The sequence below is a fragment of the Trematomus bernacchii genome, unplaced genomic scaffold (genome assembly GCF_902827165.1).
Source record: "Trematomus bernacchii unplaced genomic scaffold, fTreBer1.1, whole genome shotgun sequence".
Lineage (NCBI taxonomy): Eukaryota > Metazoa > Chordata > Actinopteri > Perciformes > Nototheniidae > Trematomus > Trematomus bernacchii.
The window spans coordinates 4704312-4726443 of record NW_022988050.1 but is presented as its reverse complement, the minus strand read 5'-3'; the positions used below and the strand labels follow the sequence as shown (position 1 = coordinate 4726443).

Here is a 22132-nt window from a genome sequence, read left to right as displayed (position 1 = left end):
AAAAAAACGTTCCTCCATTAGCAGATGATGAAAAGACAGCTTTTCATGTTCAAACATCTGAGGAACAATAGTTAAAAACGTAACCCTCAGAAAAAGAGGGTGGTAGTAAAAATGTCCTCCCAAAGATGGGTGTAAAGGAGCACACACTGTGGGGAAATGAAACAGTTTGTTCTTTGCAGATTTTATTTGTTTCTCAAATACAGGAGAGTTAATGTACAGAAGGACAAAGAATTTCATCAAGAACTGTACAATATTTACACGCCTTTTTTTTCCTTTTTTTATGGAAAATTAGATTGTTTTCAAAATAAGTCATAGTATGCACAAACATCAAAATGATAAAAATGAAATGACTATTTCCTCTTTAAATATTACTTATTTATACTCCTTCTTCCCACATGGGAAATGGATAGTTTACTTCTTTTTCTTTGCACCTGCATGACTGATGATTGAACTGAAGCACAACAATGTTAAGTTTCAAATAAAGTTTCCCCGTTATCTTTTTTTCTTACTTTTTTTTCCTCATTATTTTACACCCACTGTATTTGATACAATATTTCTGTCTCGACGTCTGTTTCTTTTGTATAGAGGGGAAGACGGCTTGGATATGTGGGTTACTGACTGTATACTGATTCTGTGGAAAATAAAAAGGTTTTTAAAATGTTAGGGCAGCAACCCAGCGCTTGTGAGAGTTTAAGTTAAAAACCTCCTCATATAAATAATAAAAATGTGTTTATATATTATCACACAGCTGACTGGGGCTGCCCTTCACGTAGATGAGAGAGAGAGAGAGAGCGTTTATTAACACATTTCATGTTTCCATTCGCGGACGAGTCTCATGTTCACGCTGCTCCCGGCAAACTCTGCACGCAGTTTAAAAAGCATTCTCACCCGCTTCCACTCTCTTCAAAAGCCAACAGCTGATGTTAGTCTTCAAAAAAATAATTTATGTAAAAACTAAGTGGTAATAGTTTCTCTTTGAACTATTGTCTTCATGACACAAAGTTAACATCTCAGTGGCTCCTCCGTTGACTTGGCGTTTCTGCTCCTATTCGCGTCGCTCCCTTTTTTAAGCAATTCCTTCTCGACCCCGCCGGTGACCTTTAATCCGACGGGGTCCCGCCTTCTCACCAAGTAAGACATCTCTTTAGTCAGTGATCAACAACAAGATAAAAGAACAGAGGCCAGTGTCCGAGGTCACATGAACAGACCCATTGTGTCCGTCGAGGGTTCTTAAAAATTCATCCTCGCATCTTAGAGATTTGAAGAGGGAGGGGGGGCTGTACAGTGGGATCCATCTCTTCTCGTATCTTCATTTACTTTTTTTTAAAATCCATTCTGTCTCTCTCTTTGTGTGGACTCAGGCTTTGGTGCTGAGCGTGAGCAGCTCGATGAAGGAGCTGAAGAGGGAGTCCAGCCAGCTCTGGTTGGCCATGCACTGCTGCACCACCTCCTCCTGGCCGGGGTCCTCCGTCGCCTGCTCGATGCTGTTGGTCTGTGAGGGTGGGGGGGGGGGGGAGAGACGCAGTCAGTGGTGACGCCAAGACTCAGACCAGCGTCACAGAATACACAGAGCCAGCTTGTATATGCTTTATTTTACACTTGTTTAAATAGATTTGCGCTTTTCATACAGTCTATTTTTGGTGGTACATGTTTGAAGTAACAGCTCGATTCCAAAATGAGAAAACTTTGTTGATAAACCGCTAACATGACTGGGGCGAAATACAAATTACAGAGAGAGATTACCAATAGAAACAAATGATTACATTTGTATTGCCTTATATATACAATTATAATCATATTCTTAGTAGTAGTGGAAGAAGTAGTTCATTTTTAAGTTATTATTTATTCTCTGTGTAGCATTTTATTAATGACATTAGAAATTAACTTGGATTCAAGATTTTGAATATAATCTTCAAAATCTTCAAACCTTTAAGCTTTCTGCCAGTAATACAGTTAAAGTGATCTGAATAAACAACAGAGTGTGAATGGTATATTGAACATTAAAAGAAACCCGTTTTATAGTAACGACTTTGAAATGTATGCTTGGTGCAACAATTTCGAAGCATCATGTTCCTTTTAACATTATGTTCTTATCTTTAATATGTGTATAAAAATAGTTCAATGACCCATGACGTTAACTATTCTTAGGTTGCAAGGAGCGCAGTTTTGTTGAGCAGTAATTAGGAGAATGGAGATGTGGGATCAAATTCATGGAAACGGGACGGGAGAATTGTTTGCAATTCATTCATCATCATTACGAGGGAGGAAATAACAATCCTACAGAAACATCTCTACATTAACATATTCTATATATTATTGATAATATCATCTTATAGTAATTCAGTTGGAATTGCGTACATCAGTGTAGGACAAAGCAATGGTGGAAATACAATCAAACCCCAGTCTGCACAAGCCTAACACCAATACTTGAAAAGCTGCTTGCTTACCTCTTTCTTGCACTGTAAGAAGGTGTGGTATTTATAGTGATGCAGGGAGTGGAAGAGACTGTAGATACGATGCGTCTCCCCTGACAGTTTAAGGTCCTAGGAAGAGAGACAAAAAGTTAATCAGATAAAGATCTATTATAAAACATTACATCGGCAGAAAAGTAAAAAGCCACAGGGGAAAGTACTCTTTCAATTCCATGTAAGAAAGAGTGAAAGTGGAGCCGGTCTAGAAACTCTCAGCAGGTGTTAAGAGGAAATGGGTACGGTTTACCCTCCGAGTGCTGAGTGATACATCTGAGCTTTTTACGGTAATAGTTTATTTTATTGATGCTGTGGTTTCAGTGGCACCCAAACCAGAGAAAAATGGCGTTGATCCCTTTAACAGATTCTTTGAAATACAATACATCACCCACAAACACTAACTATCCTCACACCTACCTGTGGTTTAGGCAGGGTCTTTTTGACTCTGTTGAGGGTCTTGCGGTTGTAAGCATCCCCGCTGAGCCGCACCCTCACCAGCCCCGAGTCCAGGGGGTCAACCAGGATCTGGGGGTACGCATGCAGGAACTCCTGTGAGGGGAGACAGAGATGTTAGAATTTTGATACAGGGAGAACTAAATATTCTTTAAAAAGTGTGCCACATTGTGTTTATGATTCATTTAATAGATAGATTTATGATTAGAAAATGATAAAAGTAGGGTTAGGGGTGGAGATTATCCGGCTGAACTAAACCGGTTCGTTTTCCACAGATTTAAATTTTTACAATATTCCAAAATCCTCTGGAGAAATCCCATTGCTTTTTTGTCGAGGGAACCCTTGCGCAGCTTACTTCCGGGTCGGCCTACAAAAATACGTCATCCCTGCACCACTCTATTACCAATGAATGTTAACAATGATTATTTTTTCATTTAGTTTTAAACATTTCAGAACCCAAGGTGATGTCAATATAAGATATTAAATGAAAAATATCTGACAATCTGGAAAAATGATCATAAACGACCTAATTGATTAGCCGATTATCATGAAATCAACTTTTTCTTTATCGACAAACCAGTTAATCTACCGAGTGTTTCATTACTGCGATCCGAGGTATTTTTCAGCGATGAGTCACAGCGAGAGCCGCCGTGCATCAGGACAGATTACCTGGTGCTGAGAGCTCATGCTGACTCTCCTCAACAACCGCCTCTTCTGTTCGCTGATGATGCTGTCGATCTTCCTCATCGGCGGGAGGTACAGCTCATCTGGGGGCCAATCAAGGAGAAGGAAGCTTCATTAGTCAACATTCAAGGCGCTGCCAATCACTTTAAGAGACCTTGGTCAGATTCAAAGCAGCTCGTTCTGGCAGCATTCCCTTAAACCACCTTGTTTATTAGGATTTCCAAAAAGAGTCATGTCAATTTGCTGCAGAGTTTGGGACATTTCCCCAGTTTGTCCAGCTGGATGGCTTGATCGGACACTTGGCAGCTGCTGCTGCTTGTCAGTGGTGGGGATGTTTATTCAACCTGCCCAAACTACACACAGATACTTGAAGCCATTTTGAGAAAAATATCCTCTAAATGCCTCAACACTGCGGTCTCAATGTGGACATTTAATCTGTAGGAAACATACTTCCAGACTAGCATGCGTAGTTAGGTAAGAAATAAGGAAGCACAATTACATCTAAAATAAGAAAATTGCAATAAGGACTAGTGCAATAGCCACATCGCGGTAGGAAGCAATATTTGGTTAATGTAAAACATATGAAAATATCTTTCTGAATCAAGTACTGTGGTGCTGCAGAGAAGACCCAGCCGACAAACAGTATTTGACCGACTAAAACAAATCATTGTTTGATGCAGATCTTCTTAAAATAACACCATCATCATTTGAACATATTGTTTGTGAATAACTTTTCCCAAATGATCATTCCTTCTGATATTGTGAATCAAATCGCAATATTAAATCATAATGATCGCAATTAGTTATTTGTTCCAAATATTGCAGCCCTAGTAACACAGGCTGCCCTCGGAGCTTCTTCCTCTATTTCGGTCTCCTGCACGTCAGTAGATTTTTAAAGGAGGCTTTAATTGTAAACATGCTGAGGAGGCGCTTCTCACCGTCAGTGTCCTCCAGGGCTTGGATCATGTCGGGGTCCAGCGCCGTGCTGACCAGCATCTCCACGTAGCTCCTGAACATCTCCCTCATGGCCCGGTTGTTCACTCCGCCTTTCACTGGCACTGGGAGGAGGAGATCAGAGTTAAAACCAACCTCATACTGCGGCATGAAAAATGATACAAAAAAAAGACTTCATGGCACTCACTTTCATTCTCGCTGGCTGCCTCCTCCGATGAGTCCGAGTCCGATGATGAAGGTATTTCCTTCAGCCACTTCTTCCTCTTCTTGGGCGGTGGCTCCGCCTTCACTTTAGTCGGCTTGGCCTTGGGAGGTCGCTCAGCCTTTTCTTTTTCTTTCCTCTCCACCACCTTCTTCTCCTCCTTCGCTCTTCCTCGTTCTGCCACTGCACGTTTCTCCTGCTGCGGCTGGACTCTCTTCTCCCTCTCCTTCTCCTTCTCGGGCTCCCTCTCTTTCTCCTTGGCTTTGGGCACAGCAGCCGGAGCCTCCTTTTTCTCCCGTAGCTCTTTTGTCGTCGTGGTCCGTGTTTTCTCCCTCTGTTCCCTCTGTTCGCGCTGCACCGGCGGAGTCACTCTCTCCTCTTTCTCCACTTTGGGTGGCGCCTGGGTGGCAGTAGGAGGGGACGCCATTCTGGGGAGGGGCGGGCGTCTGTGACACATGAAAAAATTGATTTAGAGCTGGAAACCAATAAAGATGAATAGAAGGTATAGACAGAAAATGTTTCAATTCAGCCAAATTCTCACAAATGTCAGTTGGTATCTCTTCATTTGTGGAGCCTCTCCTGTCTTTTTATTTGATCTAGGCAGAGTGATTTAACCCCAACTTAATCTAGCAAGTCTTAATACCAAAATGTTTTTACTTGAGATTCTTTTTTGATCATATATAAGAATGGTTGGCACCCTGGGCCCAAACACCTGTTCATGTACTATGCATCTTTGATGAGCAGGAAGTGCATAAGGCTTTATTGAACCAAGTTGATTTTGGTGAAACTAGATCATGTTCTATGTAGAAAACGTATTCTCTTTTTCTCTCTGATGGCTGCTCTACCTCGACTTTCTGTGATTTAAGGGTTTCCTGAAAAGACAAAAAGCTTTATTTGTTGCTAAACCAATACTAAACGCTGCCGGGAACGGGAGCTCGGAGCACTGAGGGGGAGTTGATGTTTTTATTTTGGTACCTGAGAGCCGGTGTGGCTCTGCGCCAAGGTCTCCGAGAGCAGACTCGCACATAGTCCTTCTTGTTCACATTCTCCAGGAACTTGACATAGATTCGCTGGTATCGCCTCTTAGCATCTCCGAAGTAGCCAAGATACTATGCCAGAAACAGAGTATTAAGATCAACTTGTGACAACACTGTGAATTAAGAATGTATCAATGTAAATACATGACAGCATATACTACAATATTTCCATCAGAAGCCTGGATGTAGCTGGGAGCTGAAAAGAGTTAGTGAAGGTTTGCAGGTGTGGTTACATCACCGAGGGTTTGGGGGGGCGGGGGAGACACGACGACTCACGTTGCTTGTGGCGCAGAACTGTCTCTGTCCATCTTTGATCTCCGGGCTGAACTTCTGCAGAAGGGCTTTCTGCACCCTCCAGATGGGTGGGGGCTCGCGGCCCATTTGCAGGGCCAGCTGTGCACAAACATAAGACACACAAGTAAGTATAAAACGTCTTAGATTAAACTATTTGTAGCCTTTTGAATTAATTAAAAATAATGGTTTCAGCAACTTTCTCTATTTCTGTCCTGAAAAAAGTACTTCATGATTCCTTAACTGTCAAAAACACAACAAACATTTGCACACAAATACCTTGAGAGTTCGAATGTCCTCCACCCGCACCACGAACTCGTCCCTCTCTCTGAAGATGCCCTCCCCTCCACTCTCACTCTCGTCTTCCTCACTCTCTCCGGCGATGGCTGCATCTTCCTGTTTCTGCGCGAGGTGCAGGGAGGTGATTTTAGGAGCCGGGGCCTCTTCGGGAGAGGCGGGGGATTCTGGAGACGGCATGGGAGACTCCTTCTGGACTGAAGAAGGGGGAGGAGGGGAAGTGGGATGAGAAGGGAGTGAAGGAGGGGGAGGGGGAGAAGTGGCCGGCTGAGAGAGGGTAGCTTGTGGGGGAGGTGATGGGGAAGTGGGAGCAACAGGGCTCAGAGGCTGGGAGTTCTCCTGTTGTTCCTCCTCAGGTTGGGGCATGGGTGAGGGGAGTGAGAGGGGAGGTAGGGGGGAGTGAGAGGGAGAACATGAGGAGGCGGGAGAAGGAGGGATGGAGGGAGCTTCAGGAGATTCTGGCTCGGAAGGAAGCTCGGGGAGCAGCGCTGGAAGCAAAGAAGGGAAAGATTAAGATCAATTTTACACATCAATCAAAAACAGCCACAAGAATTTAATCAAGTTCTTACATAAACGGACATTTGATTGGAAACATATGCAGCTCAGCCTAAGGGGGAATTTAGTCATATCTTAAGCTGAGCTGTACAGAAATCAACAAGAAGATTTAAAATGACAGGAAACAAAAAAAGCTCTTAACTTACCATCTAGACTCGGGGCTCCCAGGGTCTCCAGCTGTGGCTCTCTCTCCTCCGTCATTTCCCTCTCTTCATCTCCTCCCGCGCTCCTCTGCTCTTCCTCCTCCTTGTTCTCATCCATATCTCTGTCGTCTTCCAGCTGGAGGACGTCAGGCTCGTTGGACTGGGGCAGGTCGTGGGGGGTGTGCATGGCGGGCTGAGGGCTGAGCGTGGGGGGCTGCAGCGAGGGAGTGAGTGGGGAATGGGTGGCCTGGGACTGAGGCTGGGGAGGGGACGGAGGCAGAGGGCTCTGCATGTTAGAGGTCAGCTGAGGGGTGTCGTACAGAGCAGAAATGGCCGAGGAGATGCTCTTCTGGAGGTCCTGGTTCTTCCCCACGGAGTCCTCTTCGTCGGAGGAGAAGGAAGGCAGCGTCTCCAGGTTCCTCTTCAGCTCGTCCTCCAAGCGCTTGGGGCTGTGGCAGTTGCCCAGGATCAGACCCCCGTTCCCTTCACTGTCCCCAAAGGGAGGCAGCGGCGGTAGAGGAGGTCCAGGAGACAACTGGCGCAGACCTCCCGATTTAAAGGGTGACGTTTCTCCGTTGTCATGCTCCATTCCTGGGGAGATGTCCAAGCCTGGAGGTCTCTTCCCCGTCTTGAGGAAGTCCAAGAATGAAGCGACAAAGCCGGCCTTGGAATCAGAGTCTTTCTCATCACCCTGTAAGCAAAACAAAAAACAGACACTTGTTAACACTAAAGTCAAAAATAACTGTTTAAAATTGAACTATTTTGATGTTTTGCTCGACCACAATCATGTGGCTCTTACCCTTTCCTCCAGTCCCTCATCGTCCACTCCTTCACTCATCATCTGGCTTTTCTGCTTGTTCTTGTCATGACTTCTGTTGCTTTCCGTGCTGCAGGGGGGTCCAGGACTCAAACCCAGAGAGGGAGCGGAGCCCACCGAGCCGTCCGACAGAGCGGGGTCCGTGCCGGACAGAGAGTCCGTCCTCAGCAAGGCATCGGAGGAGGACAGGGTACCAATGGGTAACTTGATCTAAAACAAGAAAGACAAAAGGAAACGGGTAAGAATTAAAGTATGGCTGCAAAGATTAATCAACAGATCAATTAATTTTAGCGACATCAAATAAGTATTTTATTTGTTGTAACAAATTAATATAATCGAAAATAGATATACAAATTAAGTTATTTGAATTCACTCTGATGACATATCCTGCAATATTATATATTAAATAATTAAATATATTTGGGTTTTCTAATAACCATAACAAAGCACTTAATAGAAATCCCCTGAGAAACCTGAACAAACATTTGTCATCATATTTTATAGACCAAATGATGAGGCAGTTAAGAAAACTTGTCAGGCTTATGAATAATGAAACACTAATTTAAAGTAAATTTGCCTGAAGGTGCACAAACACATACTGCAAAAAAACATTAAAGCCTTGATGACGTTTTTTTATTGCAATTAAAAAATATATTATGGGTTTAGCCTCCCCCCCCCCCCCACAATCAGATCCTATGTAATATAAGGAAAGGGCTCATATGTGAATCTCATTTTATCAGATTTTGTATTTTCAAAGACTACCCCAAGGCACTGTATATAGTTAAAATACCTAACGTTTTGAAATGTATTAAAACACCTGTGCTTGAAAAACTATTTCTTTGAATATTTCCAAGCCTTTTTTTTATCCTGAATGCCACTGACCTTCAGAGGAGGAATGGGCTCGTGCATCTGCTGCTGGAGCTGCTGCGGCTGGAGTTGTTGTTGCATCTGATCCTGCTCCTTCCCGCTCATTTCCATGTACATATCCTCCCTCCTCTGTCCTCTACCTCGGCTTCCACGGCCTCTACCCCTACCTCGGCCCTCTACAGTGAATCCCGCTCCTGGAGTTGTCGGAGCCATTTCTCCCATCATCCCCCGTGGAGTGTAAGGCTCGGGCATCGGGCGGATGCGTGGCCTGCCTCTTGGTCTCGGTGGTCCATCTCTCTTGGGTCTAGTAGGCTTTCGGCCCCTCTTCTTGGGTCCTTCCTGAGGCATAAGAGAGTGTGACCCCATCGAGGAGTATCCAGAGGCGTGGTAGAAGTCAATGTCACCCATCAAAGGGCTGAGAGAGCCTCCCCCTCCTCCCTTTCTGCAGCTCGACACCAAGTCTGGCAACAGATCCGGGAGCCTCCGGCTGTTCAACCGGATGTCAGCCGGCTGGTCGGCTTTATCTTCATCGTCTTCAAACTCGTATTCTTGAGCGTAACTTTTCTTAGGCAGTGTGTTGGGGTCCCGCCGCTCCTTTAACAGATGGAAGGAGCTTGACTTGAGGAGCTTCTTGGGACGAGAGGAGCAGAAAATAGGAGATTGGAGGCCTCCGGAACCAGCGCCTTGGCTGGGTCCTCCGGGCCCAGAGGACATTTTAGCTCCAGGGTTGTTGGGACCAGCCGGGTTGGAGCCCATACCCATAGCTGGGCCCTGGGACTGTATCAACCCCAGCTGGTCCGTGTTCACAGTGGAAGGGAGCTCGTGGGTTTTAAGGGAGTCCAGATCCAGAGTCATGGTGTTGTTGCTGGGCTCTTCCAGGCCGTGACAGTAGGGTTCGTAACCCTGATCTCCACCATGGTGACCCATCATGTCGTAGCTACCTCCGCCACTTCCCCCTGCTCCACCTCCGCCTTGTCCACCTTTCATTGAATCCATTCCCTCTTGCCCGGTGTGGCTGTCATTCATCTCCTCCTGTCCCGGCCCAGCACCTCCGGCACAGCTCGACTTGTAGTCTTCTGCACAGAACATGTCTTCCATTCCCGGGAAAAAGGAGCGGTCCTCATCCTGAAGGAGAGAGTCTGGGAAGCAGATGGAAGTGAGGGGGACGAAGCGGTTACTCTGCTGATTCTGGTCTGCCTTCTCCACTGGGCTGACGTTGTCAAACTGGTGCTGCTCGGAGCGCTGCTGGTCCAGCTGGCTCTGCTGGGGGGTGAGCTGGGAAGAGAGGGGCTGCTGGGGGTCAGACTGAGACTGGGAGTGGCCTGAGGCTGACTGTGAGGGTATATGGTGTTGAGAGTGAGGGTGGTGGGAGTGGGTTTGTTGGTGTTGGGAGCCGGGGTGCTGCTGTTGCTGCTGCGCGTGATGCTGTGAGAGGTGGTGCATGTGAGGCGGAGTGGATAAGCCCATGTCTGGCTCGGAGAGGAAGGAGTGGAGCTCGGAGGCTGAGTGTTGCTGCGAGAGATGGTGGGACGGGTGCTGCCTCTGCTCCTGCTGCTGTCTGTGGCGCTCGCTGCTCCCTCCGCTCCTTCCCCCGCCGCGTCTGTCTTCTGCAACGGCTACGTCCGTGCTCGAGGTCTGAGAAAGAGAGCGCTCCAGCATGTCCAAGGAAGACACCACCGAGCTCTGTTTGACCTGGCTCTGATCGTGCTGATGTGTCGGGGGCCCGTGGTTGTAGTGAGCCGCCGCCACCTCCATGGCCTGTGACTGGAGCTGTAGCTGTAGCTGGGTGGACTGAGACTGAGCCTGGTGTTTACTCGAGCCGAGCGTCCCGCCGCCACCTTCCATCACAGCCTGCTGTTGGCTGATAGAGTGCTGCTGCTGTTGGGAATGAGAGTCCATTTTGTGGTGCTGTTGGTGTTGCCGAAGCGAGTCCATCTTGTGGTGCTGCTGTTGGTGTTGTTGGTGAGAATCCATCTTGTGGTGCTGCTGCTGATGAGGCTCCAGTTTGTTGCGGGTGGTGTGGGACAGCACCGACTGGAGCAGGTGGGGCGGCTGACGGGATTGGTCGGTGGGAGAGTCCATGAGGGAGGCGGCAGCTTGGGAATGCTGTTGCTGGATTTCCGGCGTTTTCCGCGGATAAGGAATCTCAGCGCGCTCCTGCGGCTTCTTCTGGAGCTCCATCTGGGAGTGGGACGGGATCTGCGAGTGCGAGGAAACAAGCTGACTATGTGAGGAGTGTTGGGGTGCAAGGGGGTGTTGGCTGTATGGATCTCCTCGCCCGTAGTGGACTACCGAGCCTAGGTTGTCATGGTGATGGAGATGGGAGTGCACTTGTTCAGCGCTGCCCCTCCCTCCACTGTTTCTGCTGCTTCCAACAGACCTTTCGTTTCTCTGCTGCTGCTGCTGTTGGTGATGGTGTTGTTGTTGGTGTTGCTGCTGTTGTTGTTCTTGTTGTTGTTTCTTTAGTGACATCTCCAGCTGGCTCTCCAGCCCTGAGATGGACCCTGCAGACCCTGCATTACCAGCAGATGTGGCACTGTGGGTACGGATGACACTCTGGGGGTGGTACCTCTCCTCAGAGCTCTTACCCATGTCGTAGGTCAGCCCTTTGCCTGAATCAGTGTCCGAGGGCCCTGACTGGGGCTGGGACTGCGTTTGTTGGGACGTCTGTTGGGGTTGTTGTTGAGGATGGTGATGCCCACCCTGGGGAGCGGGACTTGCCTGCGCCTGCAGCAGGTGCTGGATCAAGAACTCGTCGTCGTCGTCCACTTCCTCTTGGGATCTCTGAGAGCCCACTCCAAGCATGGAGGTGTCTGCCTTTGTTTTGGAGGAGGTGGAATGGTAGGACTGAGGTTGGGAGCTGGGGCCTCTGGTGTCGGGGTAACCCTGCGGGGAGGCGAGGAAGGTGGGGGAGAGAACTGAGGAGATGTATTTATTAGAGCCTGCGCCTCCCGGAGATTGTGTGGGACAGGTGGGCACTGGGGAGTGCAACCCTGGACGGACGATGCCCGAGTTGCCTGATGGGGAGGGGCTTGAGTCTGGAAGGTGATAAGACCCTCCAACACTGCCACTGCCACCTCCACCTCTCTCATTGCTCATACTATTTCCCGCTCCTCCTCCCGAGCCAGAGTTCCCACCTCCTGTGCCACTGCTGCCTCCTCCTGCAGCTGCTCCGCTGCCTGATGAACCGCTTGACCTTAAAAGGGCAGGGGAGTGACCTGGGGCTCCGTAGCCTAGTGATGGGCTCCCAGCTCCGCCCAGAGAGGATGGAAGAGATCCATAAGTGGAGTCAGTTCCATATATATCAGTGGGGTAAGACTGGCTTCGCCCTCCAAGACTCCCATAGCCTTTTCCGCCCGTACCAGAGCTCAGGTCTTGGGCTTGTGGTGAACTGAAGCCTCCGTAAGACTGAGCCAGGTGAGAAGGAGGGGGCTGATTAGGAGAATATGACTGTGTCTGTTGTTGGGGTGGGGTCTGACCAGTAAGAGAAGAGGTGGGAGTCTTCACTGGAGGCACGGGCGAACCGTAGCCTGAGAGGCAGGATTTGGGGAGAGACTGGGGGGCTGACGAAGATGTGGAAGGGGGCTGCTGCGGGGCTGGGGGAGGAGGAGCGGGCTGAGGTGGGGGCTGCTGCCTGGAAGGGGCTGCGCTGGAGCTGGATGTGGGGATGGAATTGGAAGGATGAGCCCCAGAGGTGGCAGAAGAAGAGGAGGAGGAAGAGGATGTAGAGGAAGCAGAGGGGGGTGTGTGGGGAGTCCTTGAGGAGGATGCTGAACTGGCAGAAGAATAACCGCTGCTGGAGCTGCTTTTGGTACCTTTCCCAGCAGAGGAAGAAGACGAAGAGGGGGAGGATGAAGAATAGGGCGGCTGGATGATTGGCCGATACTGATCAGTGCGAGGGGGGGGCTTGTGGTCAGATGAGGGGCTCTGGTCACCCAATGGGCTGCAGGAAAGGCCAGCGTGCCTGTGGTGGGGGGCAATCTGCTGGTACCCGGCGCCTCCACAGCTGAGGTAGTGCTGAAGGGAGTGGGCCGCAGAGGATGAGAGCTGGGACTGAGCCGGCGTTGGCCGCTGGTAGTGCTTGATAACGCTGTCCTGTCGGGGAACAGCCCGTTCCTGAGCCGAATTGGACTGAGGCTGAGGCTGGGGCTGCGCTGAGGAAAACACTGATGCATTGTACAGCTGGGACGACTGGTCCTGGAGCTGTGATGACAGCAGGTTGAACTGGTGTGACTGCAGGTGCCTGGCAGAGGACGCCTGGGCTGATGTGACACTCGTGGGATCCTGGCTGCCCCGATAGGCAGCTGCTGCGGCGCCCTGCGACGTCAGGAGTCTATCAAACCCCAGGCTGGACTGGGAAGGGGCCTTGATGTGTAGTAAGGGGTCGTGTGGGGAGAGCAGGCCATTGGATGTGGGACTAAATGTGGGCGTGTCCTGGAGGGAAAGGGAGCCTGTAGGGAAGGAGCGACTGGAGAAGGATGCTGGATGCTGATAGGCTGAGAGAGCTGAGGCCGAGGGGAAGGAGCCAGAGCCAGGAAGCGCTCCAGAGATGAAGAGTTCAGGAGGGGCAGGTGTGTGCATTGCTGTAAAAAAAAAGAAGAAAGAAATTATATTGAAACATTCTTTAGTATCCATCAACCTGTCATCTAAAATTATGAAATAATGGAAGCAATAAATAGTATTTTTAAAGTAATCTAGAGTGATAGGAGAAGGACAATTCCCAAACAGCCTTGTTAGAATAATTAAGTAGTTTAACATGGAAGGTTCTTTAAATGTCATTTTTGGCCTGTTTGAATGTCAACACATGAGGGACGGTCTAACAAAGCCCCACCTGTCTGCCAGGATGGCGTGCGGAACTGCGAAAGAAGGGAGGAGGCGGAGGGCGGAGGCTGGGGACCCCGAGACTCCAGGGCTGAGATCAGATTCATGACGGAGGCATCGGGGGCAGAGGGGCTGGCATGGTGCAGGCCAGTGTCGAAGAGCCCTGAGAGACCTTTGGGAAGGAAACACAGAACCAAGATTGATTAATTAATAAAGAATGCAAATATGAACAGCTAATGCAGAGATGTAGATTAAATCATGATACATAATCACGAAATCAAAAAAGGTTTATTTCTCGAGCCTGCAGTTACAGATTCAACAAATGTAAATGAGTCAAAACAACGTAATTTGTTCTAAGTTCAATTATAAGCACATAAACCTCAATTTCTATAAAACCATTAATATATTGTTTAACTGTATGAGAATGAATGCTGTGTGACGACATTCTTTAACATCTAGGGCTTCAACTCAATTGAGCCATAATGTGCACATTTTTCAATGACAATCTAACAGTGCCTGTGGAGAGAGACATAATAATTCATTGCTGGGGCCCCTTATGGTGGTGACATGGAAGGTATGACATTTATCTCACCCAAACTCCGTCCAGCTGCTCCCCAAGCTCCGCCTTGGCCGGTGCTCCCTGGGTGGTGATTGGTGGCATAGCCCTGCAGAGGGTGTGGGGTGGCGTAGGCTTGTCGGTGAAGGAGCTCAGCCTCAGGGTGGGATGATCTGGAGCTCCCATACACAAGACTATGGAGAAAGGGAAATTATTAAGTGTTATTAATATCAGATAACATTTACATAAAACGTAATCTGTTCCCTAAATGTGACCCTTGAGAAAAGAAAATGTCAACATAATCTGAAGGGCAAGTTAATTGTTCCCTAATTAAAAATCCACACCTCCAGGTATGTCAACTCCATGCTGTTTATTTGTTTGGTCTCCATGTGTGGGTTCTCCATAGTTTCTCACATGTGAAAAACAAAATTGCTGATAAGTAATTTATATATTAGTCTAATAGATTAATTGGTTAGATCATTGGTTCAGGATCTTTCCCCCAAAAAAAGTGTAAACAGATTTACAAAACTTGGGAATTATACCAAAGTGAATTGCAGTTGATACAAATCTGTCAATGCAATGTAAATGTCATGCAAAAATAATAGGGTAGTTAATTAGCAATTATTATAATGGCCACACAAGACTCAACCATTAAGTAATGTATTAATGTAGAGACTATATAACATTCTTATTCAACACTGAGAATTAGCCAGTTGCAGAACTTTGCTTTAGAAAAGAAAGCTGAAATGCGTGGCTGCCTGGCTGGCCAGATAACATGCTAACATTGTGCTACTGCTAGCACCGCCTAGCACCAATGAACAGTACAAATGCAGAGACTAGGCCCGAACTGCAAGGCCAGTCAAGTCTTTTACGTGTAAATAGACCATGTGTAACGAATATGAAGGTTGAGGTCAAGTAAAACATGTAGTTTTCTCAATATAAACCATAGACGTATCATTAATTTGTCTGCAACCATCGATTATGTCGATGTAGCCAACAGCTGGATGCTGCAAGTCGACGCAAATACATGCTAAACTGCATTCAAACACCAGCAACTATCAAGGTTTGTTTATCAAAAGAACACTTCTAATAGGGGCATGGTGGCTTTTTACTGTGATAAATCAGACAGGTCTGAGTCAAAATATCTCAAATATGTGCAACTAACTAAGCATAATGATGCTTGCGAGCACAGGCCTCAACTGACTTCCATGCAACATAGCGCTAGCTTGCAGGCTAACGCGAAGCTAAAAGACATAGCTATCTTGCACAGCACAGGCAATTTTCATCATCTTAAAAATTCACCGTCGCATTTTACTTTGTTTTGTTTTTGCAAAACAGCAAATTGCATGTTTTGGTACTTTTGAATAGTCCACCATTTTTAATCTGGAAATTAAATAATCCATCACCGATAATCTAGATCACGCTTGGGTAAAATGCATCAGAAATCTCAATTGTATTATAAGGAAGTCACCACCTCTAATTTAAGACGTTTTATTATTTTTCTTCACAACGTCACACAGAACAATTGTTTTGTTTAATGCATCTCCCCGGGTATTATGCATCTGTTCTGATTGTTGATGTCCGTCAGGGGCTTTGCTGCGTCTGCACTCTTCGCAGTTGCTTTGAATCCAATGCATTTATCTATCAGGGTCCAGGCCTGCACACAGGGAACAATAATTCCTATGGATGCTCCAGACATACCCCCACCTCCACCCCGCCAGGTCCACCTAAAACCCATGTCTGTCAATCATTTTCAATTCATATCCCCAACCTTTTCCTTTCTCCACCCCGCCCACCCCCACGACACGCACACTACTCTATTCCTGTTTATAATATTATTACTATGCATCTGTTTGGATGACAATGCACTGCACATAATGGCACGGCATGCTACTATTTACGGACCCAATGGCGACAATTTGTTTACATGGGCCACACCGTGCCTTGCAAAGTACCAGTGATGCATGCACATTGTCTGAATCAAATGCATACCTTGCTTTTGCCGATCTCTCGTAACTCCATCCTGCTCCTGCGCCCAAATCACCAAACCCTGTTCCCGGGTAATTTCTATCCATTTATGAGCTGTACAATGAGTGCGATGAGGACGAAAGCAACGAGAACGTCGCACCGCAGATTACGGAAAAAAATCCAGTCTTTCCCGTTGTCGGTTTCAGGCTATTTTCCCCGGTTTCATAAGCAAGTCCTCAGGAGTGGAAAACAGCATATTGAAAGAGAAATGGAGGGGAGGAGGAGAAAGCTGGATGAAAAAAGAGGGGGGTCTACGGGGTTATAATCCAACCACCTCCAAAAAAGCCAGTCTTTCTCCTTTTCCGTCGCCTTTCACATTTATCATTTCCAGGAATGCAGATTTAGTCCAAAATCAGTCATGGTCATGATGGCGATGCCGCGGATTTGGCCGGTGGTGGATGAATTGCTGATAAACATTTGATTTGAATGCGTCCTTTTCACCGTCTCTCCTCCCCTTTCTTTAGGCTAGTCCTTGCTACGATGCTAGCACCAGAAGAAAAAAAGGATTGCAATCGACGGGGCCACGTTGGTAGCAATTTCACTCCCCACCGACGAGCAAAAAGAAATCCCCACAATTGCAAAATCCTTTTTTTTTTCTCCTTTGAATGCAAATCGTTCCCACCCCCCTCCGGAGCAGAGCTGTGGGTTAGCAGCAGATGCTAGCTGTCACTAACGACGCATCAAAATAAAACAGGGCTGCCTTTATTTCCCCAAATACTCGCTCCCTTGATTTCTGCTTTCTTTACCCAATTCAAGTAAAAGCGACGACGAGTTTGCAAACACGGGGTAAAATAAAAACAAAGTGCTAAAAACACCAATACCGAACAAGGAAGTATAAAGAAAACAGGCCGCGTTTCAATATTTTTTACTCATTTTCCTCCGGAGACGCCATTTTTGAAGGCGGCTGGCCGCTGTCCGTCCTCCCTCTCCCCCTCTGTGTCTCACCGCTGAGACTCACTCAATGTCTGCGGTGACCTCCATTCACTCTGCCAAGCAACCCTGCATGCTATTCCAGCTTTTCATCTTATTAAGAGGCCAAATATTAATTTAGACTGCATTTTACACGAACAAAAATAGTCAGCTGTCTGTCTTGATCGCTGCGATTGGCTGAGACGCGTTCGAGTGCAAAAGTATTTCCAGTGATAACCAGATTTATATATGGGCCTTTAGCAGCCGCTTTTCAAATTTACATCCGAAATGTGGAGCCTGTTTTGAGAGACAGAAGCATTTCCTGCCTCAAATCCGATGCTTAAGTAGGCTGCAGTTTGCATGTAATCAGTGGTATGCAAATACTGGGGATTTTCCTTACAATTGCCAACATTCCTTACATTGCCAAGACCTGATTTAGGGTGTTTCTTGCTAATTTTATTATTTGGAGTACCAGTCTGCCAGAGCTCATGTGCACTTGATTTGTACACCAGCAGATGGCACAATGGATTTTATGTTCATGATAAAAGAGAACGAATCACTGGCAGCATGACAGAGTGATGCTTTTCTCATATTTCATTTTTTGATCGGGGTTTTCTGATGCACTGTCAGTAGCTTTACCATCATATTAACATTTCACCATATTGAATTGCATAAAAACACCAAGATACTGTAAGATAATTATTTCAATACGTGAATGAACATCTAAACTAGTAAATAATGCTAAATGTAAAACGTATCTCTTTTGTTGGTAGCAATGATGCACATCTCTGGAGGCCATTTGTCCAGAAATGTAATGTGTATGAGAGTTTGTTGCCCTCTAGCGGTGAAGTGAAATCCTTGAACTAAAATACTGTAAATATTAAGTGACCACAACATTTTAGGCATTTTACCTTTTGTAATGCCTTGTCATATAAGAAAACGTGGGGGACAAACGATCTATGTTTTGTCATATTTGCTACAACTCTCTACCTCTTAAGCTAACAAAGCAGTGTAAAACAGAAACAGGCTTCCCCATCTCCTTTCAGGAGAAGACCCTCCCCTGTGGTGAGTATTTTAGATGCATTATGAGGTCTTTGTAATGCACAATGCTTGACTCAAAAGGTCAGCTATCTGCATATTCATTAGAAAGGCTGTCAAACAAAGGATGGAAATTAAAGCATTTGAGATTACCTACATTTTGTAGGTTAATGTACATAATGGATAGATACATGTAAACAAAGAGAAAGGAGCAAAGAAACTCAACTTTCCCAAACATTTTGCAAAAATTAAAATAAAAAGCAAGAGAAACAAGTATTTCAAATCAAATTGAGCAATCTCTTGCAGATTATTAATTTCTTCTGAGTTTATCACAAACAGTTGCTGTCATACCTCCTCCCTCCCTCTCTCTCTCTCTCTCTCTCTCTCTCTCTCTCTCTCTCTCTCTCTCTCTCTCTCTCTCCTCTCTCTCTCTCTCTTCTCTCTCTCTCTCTCTCTCTCTCTCTCTCTCTCTCTCTCTCTCTCTCTCTTTCCCTCCCTTTCTCCCTCCCTTCATCGCTGTAACCAATCTGTAACCATACATGAATGCAGCTCTTGTGGTAAAGCCACAAACTCCAGATCTCCCCTGTCAAAATGCCAGACTCCAATGAAGCAGTTCCAGCATCATGCCAGGTCATCAAACAGGACTTTGACAAATGGTTAGTACTGACTGAAATTAAGGTACAATTATAGATACTAACATTGTATTTGTACAAACATATACATTACTATTTCATCAGCCAGCGAGTCTTTTGTGTCTGTAATTGCCAATAGAGAGGGTCTTTGTATAACTTTGTGCCCTGAGGGGAAATGAATGAACTGTGTTTGGGTTCCAACTAAATACTTGTCACTTCAATTACATCCACATGGCCATCCTCAGTTAACACTCATTGACTTCTATGCGGGGCATCCAATGTTTTCATATTCACTTCTCATCTGGGCTCAATTTGTAAGAGTGCTGTAATCCTTAAATCTAACTAAAGTTAATGTAGAATACTCAACATTTATGGAGGGCCCTTACAGTAATGCAAATGTCTTAAGAAGCAAAAATAGACCTGGGGTTTAAAATAGGTTTACACATGTATGACCTATTGCAGAGCATCGGCACATACCAGTCTGTTGGTTCGTGTTACATGAAAACACTTTGTGTGTGTGCAGGTGCAGCTGTCATTAGTGTTAGTGTAGCTGCTGCTGCAATTTTTGTATTGTACTTTAGTAAATGCAGAGGAGTAGAGTACTTTATTATTAGGCTATACTGTAATAATCCCTTTCATGCACATCGTTGAATACATTTAGCAGTATTATTTACGTTCCTCCACTGAGTTTTAGGTGACTTTTAATGTGTTTACTGTTTTTCTTAACATTTACATTATGTAATTTGCACAATTTTAAACTGAAACATGTTATTGTGTCAGAGAAGATAAGCTATATACATGTGCCGGGAGTGTTAAGTGTTTTGTAAACCCAGTTTTGTGTTTCAGTGTCAGAGAGAAGGGAAAGGACGCCTGCAAAGATCTGATGGACGCCTTCCAGTCCTGTTTAAAAACCCTGTCTGAGGGATCATGATACGTAAGGAAGTAAATCTTCATCAAATGTAAGTTCACACAATTGACTACAAACTATAATTTCAGATTTTTCTTTCTTGTATAATCACACAAAATGAACACATCACTCTACTAATTAAATGAGCAAGAATGCACTAAGTGAGTTTATTAGGAGTTACAGTATATGATCATTTTACCAGAATTTAGACTCAAATTAAAAAGGTAAATTGATTAGGAAAAAAGTATTGAAACTGAAAAGATAGGACATTTAAAGGTCAAATGGATACTTGAAAATAATAAGTAAGCTGCTCCAATTACAATATTACTGGTTAGCTAATGTGAAATAATGCTTTTTTATTCCATCTAACTATTGATTGTCTTTTGAAGGGTGAATATACCTGTGAGATTAAATTGTATTGTGTTGAATTACAATCCCAGATTATATTCATAACATTTCCAATCTTTTTTAATTTATTTAAATCGCAGCTTCACTTTACCCAATCCTCCACTTTTCCCAGCATTCCCTTCACTGCTGATTTCACCGGACCGAACCATCAGAAAAACTGAAGAGGGGGGTGCTGATACTGAACGTTGTGAAATACTGTATTCTTCTGTCAATGTGAAACCTTTTTTGTCATAACTGTGATAACTCCATTATGGATTCTACTCTGACACTGATACACTCTGCACTGTAACCTTTCTTGCACAAAAATGCAATAAATAAAAAGCTACTCTATTGACACGTTTTTATTTCAGACATTTTTGTTATGTTTTATTACATGTGCTGGCTGTTGAAATCTCTTCACTGGCCGAGCATATGCTTTCACGTGGAATAGCTGCTCTTAATGGAATTAAGAAGAGTTTGTTAATCTCTGCTTAATCCTCACATTAGTACCTGCACTGAGCAGTCTGATGTCGCTTTCCCAGTCTGAGCTCTTGCAATGAGTTAGTGGAGATGGAAGAAAAGTCAGAGTTCCTTATTTTCAGTAGAGAAAAGGTGTTTAGGAGCCAAAATGATTTATTCACAAACCGGATGTGACAAAATAGACAGGGTAGATCCGGGAGTTGTGGACGAAAAATATATATTTACAAATGTTTGCAAGATAAAGCAGACTTTATTCTGCTCTAAAAAAAATGTAAGGGTGAGACTTTTTATCCTTCTTTTTTATTTCCCATCTTTGCTTCTCTCAATTCCTTTATTATAAATACTGCTTGGTTGCAAACATAGCATCAATCATTACAATATGTCTTGTTATCATCCATTAAGATTGACTTTATCATTTGCGGCACTGATTGAGGCCCATCATTTCTGTAGTACTTTGATCTAAAACAACCAAATATGTCCCACCAGAGGGAAACAGACGATTGTAGAATGAGTGTTTCCAGTTCTATTTCTGCACCATGGTTGGAGACAAATCCTTCTGGCTGCGTGTAAATCAACCAGCTAGGCGCAGATGAAGATGGGCTTTGGGGAATTATCCGCCCACACACAACATTTCAGATTTAGAGATTTTTCAAGGCACTTTACAGATGATACATTCACATGTCCTACATACCTCCTTTTCATCCCTGTGTGATTCATTTAAATCAGCACCCAACACATATCTTTTCAGTTTCATCTCCAGATGAGGAGGTGTGATGGGTCACCCTTATTTAAGGAGATGTGCTCGTCAGAAAATATTATTTTTGTCCTATGGTCTAAAGCTGGCATCATGAATTTCTGGGACATTTGGTGTTTTTTATACAAAGAGAAAAATGTGTGATTATATCATGTACATGGGGCTGACAATGTATGAATAAGGTGACACAGAATATGTGCGTTTAATATAAGCTGTTCGTCAGTTAATTTCATGTTTTACAGTTTTGGAAAAAGCATTGGGATATTTGACTTTAGTATAGGATACTTTATTACAAGTTACCAGTGAGTTAAAATAATTTAAATGTGCTTAATTACCTTTATACTTCTAATACTATTTATGTTTTTCGATGTTGTAGCTAGTCACACAATTTGAGTAATTATGTTTTTGTAATATTCCATTAGAATTTAATTAAAATCATAATGTTCAAAGTAGTTTTCAATAATCGAATTAACGTCACATCAATTGTAGTGGAGTAGAAGTATCAAGTGCAATAAAATACAAATATTAGAGTCAAGTTCTTATTGACTTTTGTAATTGAAATAATTTGACTCTTTTGTTACTTCAAAAGTTAGTCCAGTAGTTACATTTTTAGGGATGCATTTTGTTAAATCTGTTTAATAAATGAAGTGGAGTACAATTACATTATTTCCCTTTTGGAGTAGAAGTATAAAGTAGCATTAAATGGAAACACTCAAGTAAAGTACAAGTAAAAAGTACAGTACTTCAGTAAATGTACAGTTACTTCCCACCTCTGCTGGAGAAGGCATATAATGGAAATACTGAGGTTATGTAATTACCTCCTTATTGTACTTAATTAAATTGTACATCTTT

The 22132-nt window shown here is 44.8% G+C and overlaps 1 protein-coding gene and 1 long non-coding RNA gene across 3 annotated transcripts; one reads left to right on the top strand and one right to left on the bottom strand.

The window, feature by feature from the left end:
• Window positions 1-165: 165 nt before the first annotated feature.
• LOC117473778 (proline-rich protein 12-like) lies at window positions 166-17327 on the bottom strand. Its single transcript, XM_034119648.1, has 15 exons — window positions 16138-17327; window positions 14182-14339; window positions 13600-13761; window positions 8784-13351; window positions 7884-8111; window positions 7088-7775; window positions 6369-6874; window positions 6075-6191; window positions 5737-5870; window positions 4747-5207; window positions 4544-4663; window positions 3591-3688; window positions 2886-3017; window positions 2448-2543; window positions 166-1492 (listed from the first exon to the last, which is right to left on the bottom strand). Exons 1-15 carry the CDS (start codon window positions 16218-16220, stop codon window positions 1358-1360), a joined length of 7686 nt encoding a protein of 2561 aa, XP_033975539.1. The 5' UTR covers window positions 16221-17327; the 3' UTR covers window positions 166-1357.
• A 1312-nt stretch (window positions 17328-18639) lies between these two features.
• Window positions 18640-20387, top strand: LOC117473777. Of its 2 annotated transcripts, none has more exons than XR_004555058.1 (3): window positions 18640-18776; window positions 19599-19711; window positions 20180-20387. It is a non-coding gene; the product is annotated as an uncharacterized LOC117473777 (long non-coding RNA). The 2 variants fall into 2 exon arrangements; XR_004555059.1 differs by having other exon boundaries at window positions 20148-20387.
• The last annotated feature ends 1745 nt before the right edge of the window (window positions 20388-22132 follow it).